Source organism: Adiantum capillus-veneris, chromosome 8 (genome assembly GCF_014529385.1).
Source record: "Adiantum capillus-veneris isolate H3 chromosome 8, ASM1452938v2, whole genome shotgun sequence".
NCBI lineage: Eukaryota > Viridiplantae > Streptophyta > Polypodiopsida > Polypodiales > Pteridaceae > Adiantum > Adiantum capillus-veneris.
In genome coordinates this window covers 84934666-84948021 of record NC_140938.1, presented here as the reverse complement: position 1 = coordinate 84948021, position 13356 = coordinate 84934666, and the positions used below count along the sequence as shown (strand labels likewise).

Below are 13356 nucleotides of genomic sequence, written 5' to 3'. Positions count from 1 at the left end.
AGCACGCATTGTACGAGTGTTTCATTCGTGATCGTTTCCTGTATTTTCGTCAGCATCTTTATGTGATCCCTTTTCCTAGACATGACATATTGTACGTTGAGCACGTTTCACTCATGAATGAGCACGAACGTATGTGGATTGTTCATGAAAAGCTGAAAAGTATGTATGTAAGGAAGTCACATTCCATGTCTCTTCCTTGGCATGACACCTTCGTAGAACGAGCACATGAAAGTATGAGCACCAAGCATGGGCATTTCCGTTGTGAATTGCCAAAGTTGATTGATTTAGATCAGCAAGACAAGATTGGATCTCATTTTTTGCGTGTATGTGGTGAACGGTTTGGCACTCCGTCTATTTGTTCATCTACATTGCATGCACAGTCTTTTAGGAAGACGAGCTTTTTTCCAGTCACTTTACATGGAATAGGTATGTTCATGTTTTTGTGTTGGAAGTGGTTTTAGGTCAGCCATGGAAATTCTTGAAGAAGAAAGAAACATGACTCTCGACGAAGTTGAAGCATTGAAGAAGCCTCAGAAGACTTCGTGTCAATTTTGGGGGGGCCCAAAGAAGCAAGCGTTGCAGACCTTTATGAAGTTCAAGTACCGCACGACCCACACATCAGAGTGGGCCGGTGAAGAGTCTCTTCCAGGATTCCGGATGCTATTGGCGATCTCCCTCGACACCATACAGTTCGGTACCAATATCTCACTTTGAAAAGGAGGGGATGCACGTGACACATCCAACCCTATGTGTCCGTGGACAAGCTACAGCATGACCAGGGTTCAGTTCAGTTTAGTCGGTCTAGAATAGGAAGTGTTCTGACACTTTTGTGAGTCTGTTCGCAGACCATGCATGCCCGGGCACTTAGTGTAGATGCATATCCTCTTGTTGCACACAGCATGATCATAAGCTTAATCCATCAGAATCCTTTAGGGGAATTTTCGAGTGTATTTGATCTATTTTTCCTATTTTTGACATTTTTCATTTATTAATTTAAGTGACTTTTGATGGAAAGTAGGTAGGGCAAATTGAGTAAGTTTGTATATAAGCAAGCACTAATTGGCAGAAGAGGCAGCAGGAGCACCTTGCTCAACAGGTAACTTCTCAGCAAGATCCCCTTGGTGGCGTTTTCCCTCCAAGCAAGAACCTCACCTTCTCTAGCGTTTCCATCAAGCATCGCCCTAGGCCCCATTTGCATGGCGTTTTCAACAGTCCCAAGCATTGGCGTTTTTCATCATAGCTTCATCACAAGAACACCTCAGCCCTGGCGTTTCCAGAAACCTTAAATCGTTCCCATTTGCATGGCGTTTTCAGCAGATAAAGCACCAACAGATTTCAGCCTTTGACCACCTAAAGACCAGCAGATTTCAGCCCGCAAAGACCAGCCCACATCAGCGTTTTTGGTTCCAGACGTTTTCAGCCATTAGCGTTTTTGGGACAGCAGCAGTTTTGCATCAGATTTCAGCCATTTGCGTTTTTGGACAGCAGGACAAGAGCACTCATTTTCAGCCTTTAGATCGGTCTCGTCATCCCCGTCATCGACATCGACCTAGCCTAGACTTGCATTAGTCACATGCATCCACTTTGTACCGGTTTGTGCAATCAATAGTAGACCACTCTCACCAACGAGAGTGGGGCCTTCGGAGGAGGGTTTTACAAAATCTCTGGTGTTGTATTCTCTTCTCTCTCTATCTCTCAGTCTCATACACATTCACGCACAATGTCCATTCACTTTGTTTGTGTCCGTTGCACTCTCTCATTAAGAACGGAAGGCTCTCCCTTCCATAAGAACAAAAGGAACCTTGAGGGCAGTTCGGAGCAATCATCTTGAGCAAAGTTCAAACATTCATTCCACTGCACCTTACAAAAAAGGTGCGTCGTGTGCCCTATTGCGTGAAGGGGTGTGAGTGCGGTTCGAAAGGGTGTCACCCAAACAAAAGTGTACAAGGTTCTCCGGGTACGTTACGCACACACATCTGTGTTCTGTCTTTTATTTATAGAATTGGAACCGAGTAATTCATCTTACCTCATATGGTCGTATGTACCATCTTTTTTCTGCTTCCATACAACTCCGGGAAATAGGTAGAGTGTAGCGGCCAGGGTGAGAGGCTCACAACCTTTGGGTTCCGAGAAAAAAATTTGCTCTGATACCACTGTAAAGATTCTAGTTGCTAATCCTTAATTAAGTACTTAAACTCATAATTAAGTCTTAAGAAACTTGAATTGAACTCAGAAACAAGACTTAGAAGACTTTGTGTTTGATTGATTGAATGTGTGATACAAGGGCTCCTTATATAGGAAACGAAGAGACAAATGAAAAGACACGTCTCTTGGTGAAGAGACATGACTTTAGATGTAAAGACACATCCTTTCGACGAAGAGTTGCAACCATTTGGCGAAGAGTCGCACCCGTAGAGCGAAGGGATGTGACCAGTTGTCGAAGGAGTGTGGCTTTTGGCGAAGAGACACGTCTCTTGGGCGAAGGGATGTGACTATCCAACCGTAGGGATCCTCCTTGACATGGCACTTCGTGTATCTGCAACTAGGATAGATGTAATACTGTTAACATAGTCACAATCGTGACAGATGCAAGTACGAACTTTGCCGAGCTTGGGGCAAAGTGAAAGATCAGGAAGCCCTTATCTTTTTTGATGGTGGAGCCAAGGCCAACTTCATTTCACCTGAATTGGCGGCGCGGCTCGAGATTACATCCAATAGGATGGGGCCACCAACAGAGGTAGTTCTAGCGGCGCCCGGACGGGATGTAGGCATTACGCCTGTCATTGGCAAACTTCGTTTGCATTGGCAAGGGTATTTAGGGCACGAGGACTTTTACATCATGGCTTTGGAAGGGTGTGACGTCCTCCTAGGAGTCCCTTGTTACCATAAGAACAACGTCGTGGTCGACGATTGGGCCAAGAAAGCGACTTTGACAAACGAGAAGGGCAGAAAGATTGTACTAGATGTAAAATTGAAGTGCGAGTCCGTCCCTATTGTATCAGTTTCGGCCACTTCAAAATTAATGAAATCCAGTCTTTTTGTTTACTCGATTTATTTGAAAGAATTGAATGATGAACATCGAACGAACATGTCTAAACTGGACAAAGAACGCCAAGATTTTCTCCACACACACGCTGATTGTTTCTCTGAAGGCCTGCCAGGCAAGTTACCCCCATCTCGTCTTGAGGACCATATTATTGATCTGACTCCTGGAAGCACACCACCGAACCGGCCACCTTATCGTGTTAGCCGAGCCCCAAATGAAGAAATCATGAACCAAGTGAAAGACCTTTTTGAAAAGGGTCTTATCCAGCCGAGTACTTCACCCTATTGCTCTCCGGTTTTCTTGATATAAAAGAAAGACGGATATTGGAGAATATGCATCGACTCAAGAGCTCTCAATAAAATCACTATCAAGAACAGATTTTCGATTCCAAGGATGGATGATATTCTTGACCGACTTCAAGGATTCTCTCGTTTTAGCAGGATTGATTTGAAAAGCGGAATATCATTAGTTCAGGATCACTCCGGGAGATGTCTACAAGATAGCCTTTCGGACAAGCTTTGGTTTATATGAATTTTTGGTGATGCCTTTTGGACTTACCAATGCTCCAACAACTTTCAACCGAATGACGAATTGGATTTTCCGAGAGCATCGATCTTTTGTGGACACTTTCTTTGATGATATTATAGTTTTCTCCAAGGATGGAGTAGAACATCGACACCATCTGCTACAGGCCTTTCAGGCATTGCGTGATCACAAATTAGTTATCAATGCCAAAAAGAGGGAGTTTTTCTTCTCGGAGATACACTTTCTGGGACACATAGTCTCAACAACAGGAGTACAGATGGACCCGGCCAATATCCGCAATTGGCCAGACTTGAAGAATGTTCATGAAGTTAGAAGCTTCTTGGACTTGTGCTCTTACTACCGGCGGTTCATTCGGAGGTTGCAGAGGTAGCTACCTCTTTGCACACATTGACTCAGAAAGGAGTCCCTTTCTTGTGGGACGACAGAGGTGACTGCCTTTCAGACACTTAAGAAAAAACTGACTACGGGACCAAGCTTGGCTTTGCTAGAATTGCAAAATCCATTCGAAGTTTATTGTGATGCTTGTGGTTGTAGTCTGAGAGTGGTCTTAATGCAAGAAGGCCATGTGATTGCTTATGAAAGCAGATTCTTTTCAAGGCCAGAATTGACAACATAGATTTATGAGAAAGAGCTATTGGCAGTGATCCATGCTCTTACTCAGTGGCGACATTACCTATTCAGAGCCGATTTTACGGTCTTTACTGATCATCAAAGTTTACGCTACTTCTTGTCATAGAAGCAACTTTTGGAAAAGCAGATGCGGTAGGCTAACATTTTGTCACAATTTCACTTCCAGATTGTCCATGCTCAAGGACAAAAAAACTTAGTGGTAGATGCTTTGTCTCCTCGTCTTGGCTATTTCCGATCCATCAGTGAAGCTTCGAGGATATGGTTGATCAGTATGGCATTGATTCGGATTTTTCCGATGTTTTCACTTGGATACAGAATGGGGAGATAGTGCCAAGGTATTCTATATACAGGACGGCTACTTGATGAAGAAAACGATGTTGTGTGTTACACAACCGTTGAGGGAAAAGGTTTTGTGTGAGGATTAGTGGTGCATTAAGACTTAAAACTTCATAGTTAAGATCAAACTGACACAAGAGACTGAATGTGTGTTTGATTGATTGAATGAATGCTTCAAAACTGAGTACAATAGGTTCCTTATATAGGAGACGAAGAGACACAAATGAAAAGACACATCTCATGGTGAAGAGACGTGTCAACCCGAGACAATAGTTTTCGACAGAGATACCTGATTCACGAGTTTGTTTTGGAGGGCTATTTGGGAGAACATTGGCACACGGTTGCAGTTCTTGTCATCATTCCACCTGCAGATAGATGGGCAATCTTAGATTGCAAATTCAGTTGTTCTGGATTTATTGAAGTCTTACATCTTTGATCAAAAGAGTCAATAGGATTTTTTTTGCCTTTGGTGGAATTTGCCTTCAACAACACGGTTCATTCTTCGACGTGGAAGGCGCCATTTGAGATAATTGAAGGTGCTCCGAAGGTTCCACCCTTTCTCGGCACTAGAGACAAGATTTTTAAAGCCGACTAGTACTCCAGGGACTTGGACACTGCTTTTGCCAAGGTCCAAGAGGCTTTAGAGAAATCTCAGGAATGACATAAGAAGGCATCAAAATGACATCGACGAGATTTGAAATTAAAGGAAGACGATTGGGTGCTCTTACGTTTTGAGAAGAGGCACGCCTAAGGAAACGAAAGGGAAAGGAGTGGCTTTTTCCAAAGCTTAGCATGAGGTATTATGGCCCTTTCCAGATTAAAGGAAAGATAAATGATGTCTCCTTTTGACTCAAGTGGAAGATTCACAATGCATTCCATGTCTCTTGAAACCTTTTAAAGGTGATGTGCTAGTTGATAGGGAGCATGATGAGCAACCCAAAGTGGAAGAAAGTGAGGAGATACTCGTTCTTGAATACAATTTGGCACACAAGGAAAGAAAGATGAAAGGTAAAGTGTAACAAACTGCTGATGTGTCAAAGCCTAAAGAATGGAGCCAACTTACAGATGCCGGCCGAGGGGCCTAAACCCTAAGAAGAACAAGCAACAGAAGAAGTGTCACAAGTGATGACGTGGTTGCCCGAGTGTAGAAAACCCTAACCCAAATTTCTTCCAGAAACCCTAATTGCTGAAACCCTAATTCTGGAAACCCTAACTGCTGAAACCCTAATTCCAGAAACCCTAACTGCTGAAAACCCTAACCCTAAAACCTGCAAACCCTAATTCTAAAAACCCTAACCCTAAAACTGCAACAGCATGGCTGATTTCCGAAAATTGCGTTGGCATGATGACGTGGCAGGCTGTACGGATTTCCGTGATTTACGTTGGCAGCTTTTGGCATTGCTTTTTGGACCAGAAGCTTTTGATTTTGAAAGCTTTTCATGTAAACTGCTTTTTGGACCAGAAGCTTTTGATTTTGAAAGCTTTTCATGTAAACTGCTTTTTAGGCCAAGGGCCTTTAAATATGAGGCTAGGGCTCATTCTCTGGCATGCTTCATGGAGAAGGTGCAGAGTCTAGAGTACCGGCTTGTACTTTGATGATGCAATATAAAGAAATACTGAAAGGGGTGCCAAGGTAAGGGGCCAATACTCTCTAGGGTGGAATTCCGCCACTCCGTGTCGCGTGTCGTCTCTCTCTTTCAGTTCAGTTGTTATTGAAGACTGAAGTGCTAAAAGTCTGTTCAGTCCGTTCTTTTCTATTGGCACGTGGTGCCCATCTTGTGACATAAAGTGATTTGGCGATTCTTGGTTAAATTCAAGAACTATCCGGCATTAGATGCGAAGTGGATGGAGGAGGAGGACCTAGCAGATACTCCTCAGATTTTGATCCTTTACCTTGAAGCATTCGGTTTAGCATAGTCTACTCCGATAGAACCCCGAACTCAACAAGGGTGAATCTGGTGCAGCGGGTTTGCACAAGAAGGGAGTCACTCCACTCCTTTGTCAATAGATCACCTCGATTTGATTAAGATCACTGATGTCCCCTTTGGGTTTCAGGGATATTAATGGGATGACAAGTATTGTACTGTATGACTTTATGAAACGGAATTCCCGAAATTGAATATGATTGATTTGTACTCTCTTACTTACTTTTATGTGATTTCTCATGTGATGTCAGGTGATGTCCTATGATGTCCCGTGATGTGACTGTTGTCTTTGTACAAGTGCTAGGTGTGTCGTGTCTAGTGTGTCGGTACTAACAGTTAGTGTCTACTAAGACAATTTATGGCCTTTATTTGTTTTGCAGGCATAATCGAGGGGGATTACATTCTTTCAAGAGGGGGTTATGTCACGAATTGATGATGTGGCAGTGCCCGGACACACATTCACAAAGTGATGACGTGTTGATTGTACGAACGTGATGACATGACGGACTGTACGGACTCCCGGAATATGCGCTGGCAGACAATACGGATGCTCGAAAAACGTGTTGATTGGTTGACGTGGCAGAGTACGAATTTTTCTCATTTTACGTTGGCTGTTGACATGGCATGGTTGTACGGATTTCCGCAATTAATGCTGGCTGCTTTTGCTGGCAGATTTTAGCCAAGATGCTTTTGGAGCTCATGGCTTTTGAGTTTAATGCTTTTGCGGACTCTGCTTTTGGCATCCCTTTGTAACCTTTATAAGTGACCCAAGGGGCTCACTTCTCAGAGCATGTGGATGCGAGTCTGAGAGCAAGCATCCGCGAGCGGTTTTATTTTGCTCAAAGATTAATATAAAAAGAAATACTGAATGGGGCGCTAGTCTTTGGGGCCAATCTCTCTTGGCATGGAACTACGCCATGCCGTATCAACTCTTTAATTTGTGAAGTGTTTTGAAGTGAATCTCTGCTGTGTCGCAACAAAATCTTGACTTGGGGTGTCCAAGTTTGTTACAGTGGCAACAGAGCAAATGGGCCCTTGAGGGTGGTTGGGACCTGACATGCGGTGTCATCTCTCTCTCTCTCTCTCTCTCTCTCTCTCTCTCTCTCGTGTTCAGTTCTCTCAAGTGAAGTAAAGCAATCTTGTGTTTATGCGAAGTAGTAAATCCGAGTTCAAATCCTTAAACCTTTCCGTTGCATTTGACATTTCATGTGATTACAAAATATCTATTCTATTGAATTTTTGTCAGAGTGAATAGCCAGAAGACTTGTAGCTGCTTGAAGAGGTGGTCCATAAACATTACTTGGTCAAGTTCTCAACTTTGTACTTCATTTGGATATGTTTTGCCTCTATTAGGTTGTCACGTGCGTACTTCACTTGCGCTACGTTGACATGTTTTTGCTACAGTCTAGCATGAGTCTTAGCTTAGGATTGAGCTTGGCACCTTTGTGAGCCACTAACAGGACGTGCATGCCCAGGCCGGTCATAGTTGCATACCCTCTCTCGCACAGGACAGTATTTCAGCATGTAGGCAACTTGCATGTGAACCACCTCTTATTTTGGCATTTATTAATAAGTCATTTTCAGCTTATAATTTGCCTGGTCGTGGGGCTGTCTTGGTGGCTGCTCGACCATTGGCACCTATATAAGGACATGGCCAGCGCTAGAAGAGATCAGAAGACGCAAGGAAAGCAAAGCACCCAGCCGTGCCGCATGACCGAGTAGAACATTTTTATTAGCATGACCAACCCTTGACCTTCAGCGTTTTGAGCCCTGGATGACCAGCGTTTTCAGCTTTGAAGATCCGGCAGATTTCAGCCCTAGGCTCGTCATTGGATGGAGTCCCTTAACCGTCTGCATCGCTAGCAGATTCGGGCATTTAGCCGTAGCGTTGTCGTTGGCATAGTACCCCAACACCTAGTACCCCTTGTGCCTTGGCTCGACATAAGGATCTATAGACCCATCAAGAACCTCGTCGTCGCTGTCGTCATAGACCCTTCAGTACCTCGTCGTCGACATCATCGTCATCGACATAGACCCATCAGTATCATCGTCGTCGACATAGACCCATCGATACCTCGTCGTCGACATAGACCCATCAATACCCCGTCGTCGACCTCATCCTCGAGGGGTCGACATAGACTCCAACATTACCTCATCGTTGCTGTCATCGTCGTCAACATAGAACCTCTAAGTACCTCAGTACCCAATAGTACCCATCATTAGTAGCATCAGTACCCATTGGCATCAACACCTCAACATATAGTCATTGTATCAGCATTGTGTAAGAATAAAGAAAGTACTTGCTCTGGCAACAAAGCAAGGGGGCCCTTGAGGGTTTGGGACCCGACATCCCGTGTCGTCTCTCTTCTCTCTCTCTTGTGTCTCTCTCTTTCTTTCAGTTCAGTTTTTTGAGACTCCAGTAGTACCTCGTCGTCGCCGCCATCATTGTGCAAGAATAAAGAAAGTACTTGCTCTGGCAATAGAGCAAGGGGGACCCTTGAGGGTTTGGAACCCGACATCTTGTGTCGTCTCTTTTCTCTCTCTTGTGTCTCTCTCTTTCTTTCAGTTCAGTTCTTTCAAACTCCAGTAGTACCTCGTCGTCACCGTCATCATCGTCGACATAGAACCTCTCAGTACATGTACCCATCAGTACCCAGTAGTACTCAACATTAGTACCCATTGGCATTAGCACCTCAGCATTTAGTCATTGTATCAGCATTGTGCAAGAATAAAGAAAGTACTTGCTCTGGCAAAAGAGCAAGGGGCTCCTTGAGGGTTTAGGACCCGACATCCCGTGTCATCTCTCTCTTCTCTCTCTATTGTGTCCCTCTCTTTCTTTCAGTTCAATTCTTTCAAGTGAAGTGAAGTGTCCTGCGGAGTACTAGATCCGAGCTAAATCCGTAAATACTTCTGCTGCACTTGACATAGCTAGGTGTTTTATTCTTTAGCTTACATTAGGACTTTAGACTTTGTTCTTTTGGAAGTTTTTGTGTGGAGTTTGAATTCTAGGGTTAAGTCTTTGTGATGTCTTATCCTTGTTGTGAGTTTAAAGTTGAGTACTTGTTTGAGAGTATCAGTCAAGTAAGCTTCTCTAACTTATTTTGCCTTTGCCTTTTCTTATTTTGCCTATGGCTTTTCTGAAAGCTTACAAGCGCATTGTCTGGAAGTGTTATCCTTTTAAACGCTATTTTATGCGTGCTCATTGTTTGATAAGCCTTTTCCATGTTAAGTCATGATCTTTGATTTGTGGCCGCGTTGTTGTTACAGGCAACAAAGGATCTTTTCAGATCAGGTGTTTGAGCTTCACAAACTGATTGAGGTGAGGTGAAAAACCTCTTTGGCCTGTTTGTGAAGCATAAATTTATCAGCATTGTCTTTGTTGGAGGTCCTTTTTGCGTGAAATTTTCCAGCTTGTCGAGTTATTACAGGTTTTTGTTTTGCTCGTTTTCTTCGTGTGTTGCATTACAGGTTCAGCGATTGATAGCTAATGTACCAATCAATGAAATGTACTTTGGTGTAGGAAATATGATTACAGACTCTGATAGTGATGGCTTCCCTTGTGATTTTGTTGAGATTGAGGGGGTTAATGCAGAATCCTCTGGAAAGGAAGGTTCCACCTCTAAAGAGGTAGGTAGCGCTCCATTGATTGTGAGGGAAGCAAATCTTAAATTAGGTGATGGTCAGTCTAATTGCCCTTCAAACAAGGCCGATGTTAAGAACAAAGTGAGTGCATGGAGATATTCAAGTTCAGTGGTGGTACCATGGGCTAGACCAAAACCTGTACAAACTGGTGTCTCTCTGTACCCACCTTTTGCTCCAGGCTTACAACCAGGGCCAGATGTCGGTGGCCCTTTCGTGGCTGCAATTCAAGAGCATGGAACAGCTACTCCCAACTCCCCACGATTTCCTGTTTCCTTACCAAGGCCACCATCCACTACAAGTGTGCAATCCAGCTATGGTTCTGAAGTAGCTTCTGCCCATCAGCAGCAGTCTGTTTCCAACCACGATCAATCTCTTGGTTGCAAGGTCACCGATCTATCAGGATCAAGGACCCCAAACAAGAAGCATTGTGCACATGAAGGCGCCGCAATCTCTGTAGCATCAATCAATCACCAGCCAGATATGTCACTGCATCGAAGAAGAACAGCATGTTCTTCCTCAACAAACTCCGAACCGCAAAGGTATGGTAATGAGGTGCGTTCCAGCAGAAAGGATCTTGAGGTGCTAGGATATCAGGCTGGTAATTTACAGTATGCGTCCATGGGCTCTGACTTAAATACGTCTATGGCAAGGCCTCCATATGATAGGTGCCAGTATTCCAGGCACAATGAGCTAGATGGTATACGTGCTGTTGACATGCAATGGGAAGCTTTAGGGGTTGGAAAAGGCAACAAGACCAACCCATCGACATGGTGAGAGGAGCTGTTGCAGCGGTGTTTGCCCAGTTTCCACAAGGTCGCTGTCTATCTGTTCACAGAAATGTCAAACAGCGTGTGGTGCCGTGGTCCTTCCTTAAAGAAACTTCATTGGCAGTGTTGAAGCTGGTGGGTGAGATACATTGTGTGATGGAACTCTTGACTTGTGTTTTGGGATGTACAGAGGACATGCCTAGGGTGTTCAGGTTTGGGAAACTAGTTACCTGTTTGTCAAAGTTATACTTTGAGAATTGAGTGCTTCATGGTTTGCTTGTCATAGCTTGAAATCAACAGAGAGAGCATCTGTCCTCTCTAACTTTGCTTCCTAGCGACAATACAGGAGATCGCAAAGCTCGAAGGGGGGGGGGGGGGGGGGGGGGGGGTATTTTTTTATTCTACTCCTGATGCGTGAGGAGTTGATTGGAATGTGGACTCACCATGTGTGTACAAGAGGCAGCATATCCTATGTGTCTTACTTCTGATCAATCGATTGCAGGCAAAATTTTGTATTGGCATCAGATGTTGACTTTCGATAACTACTCATTAGAGCTCCCCCTGCTTTTCCTCTTTCAAAATAATGGACTCGAGTGCAAAGCATCCTCGATCTTCATGAACCGAAAGGGTAATATTTTCCTCTTCACAAAAGAAGAGGATAGTCCAAAGTATTGGTCGTTTTTTGTTGCAACTTCTCGAGGAGTCCAGTAAAACTTTACCTTGATTGGTAAGATGATAGTTGGGCTTTGCTGTATCGGCTTTAGTAGGTTTTCCTCTGATTTGATTAAGCTTTGAGTTGCACCCTTTGTCTGTATTTTAGTCCAGGCTTGTTTGCTTGCTAGCAATATCTGCTTAATAACAAGCTCAAGGAGTGAATTCTATTAGAACAAGAAAGAAAGTTTTTACCTTTGAGCACTACTCAATAAGCAATTTTGCTTAATGTGAATTCTGTTTTTATTTTCAATCATATGGACAACCGTGTAAGAATGATGTGGAGATACGTACTTGCATGTTTGTGTTTGTAATAACTACGTAGGGTAGATCCGAGTTCCATTCATTGTAAACTTGTCAGGATGTAACCAACACTTAGTAGCTAATCAACACACTAATGAAATGACTAGAAAAAATGACAACTTGATATGTCCAACTCAAATGAAGCTTACAATGGTAGTATATACAATGAGTAGAGATAGAAGCCTTGAATATGTAGAAGGTAGGTGGTATAGATGCCTTGACTTCAAGGATATGTCCATCTTAAGAGGAGTTGAGATGGTGTATCCACCAGGAGTTGGACAAGTGGGTGAGGGTAAACACCCTTTCAAGGTTGAACACTTCATGAGATTGATACATGGCAACATAGAAAGGGTTAAAGTACCTCCCTTATAACTCTTTGTGACATGAAAACAAGACAACAAGATAACAATATGATGATGGCCTTTGAGACAACATCCCATAGAGACAACAACAATGCCTCTCCTTGCACTAGAGGCCAACAAACATATGGATCAACCAACACAATAACATGGTTATCTTAGAGAACATTGCTACATCAACAACAATGAGAGACAAGCAACAACAAGAAGGTGCCACACAACATAAAAGCACTTACAATGTAAGTGTTTGAATCATCAACAAAATTGGTAACTCCTTTTACCACATAAAGCTTTGCTTTGTCCTTGGTATCTTTACTTTTCTCCTTGTATAAGCATTTGGATTGTGAATAATTGGTGTTGTGGCAATGTGGGCAAGGGTGCTTGGTAAAAGAACCATTTGCATAGTGGCTTAGCTTGCTACATTCATGACCCTCTTCTCCTTGGAAGGGACAACATAGGCTCGGCTAATGGAAGCCTCATCTCCATCATTGGAAGTAGTGATGCTTGAGGTTGACACCTTGTTTGTCTTCTTGTTGTTGTTGAGGACCTTCCTCTCTTCTTGCTACAAGTTGTCGATGACATCCTCAATCTTAGGATTTAAAGCCATCTTCTTTAGGACAACGATAAGTTGGTCAAAGTCCTTATTGTCCTGAAGCGCTTTGAAAAGCAATGTTGCCTTGCCCTCCTTAACTATGCACTCCAAGTAGGTCAATTAAGTGCATATGGAACTTAGTCTTTGGATAGGGCAGGGTTCTCTTGGAGGTTCTTTCCATTTCCTACCTCAAAACCATCTCTTGTACGTGTACCATTTGCATATCATTTGTATATGCACCAACTTAATTTTCAATGTGGATCAACAACACTATAATAATTATATATATATATATAGATAGAGAGAGAGAGAGAGAGAGAGAGAGAGAGAGAGAGAGAGAGAGGTCATCTTTCTCTCACTTTTGAGCCAGTGCTCTCTTGATGCTAAGAAAATGATAATGCATTTCGCCATTGGGGGGGGAGCAAAAGAGAGTTGAAATATTGTCTTCGGTTTCGACTACTTCTCTTTGTCCTTCATCTGCCTACCAGGCTTCGTGTAT

The 13356-nt window shown here is 43.3% G+C and overlaps 1 protein-coding gene across 1 annotated transcript in view; it reads left to right on the top strand.

The window, feature by feature from the left end:
* Positions 1–11695, top strand: part of LOC147452483 (uncharacterized) — a 56366-nt gene extending 44671 nt beyond the window's left edge. The window contains exons 5-6 of the mRNA XM_086518161.1: positions 9751–9802; positions 9952–11695. Of these exons, the coding sequence (XP_086374287.1) occupies positions 9751–9802; positions 9952–10899 (1000 nt within the window). The 3' untranslated portion in view covers positions 10900–11695. The remainder of the gene's footprint in view (positions 1–9750; positions 9803–9951) is intronic.
* The last annotated feature ends 1661 nt before the right edge of the window (positions 11696–13356 follow it).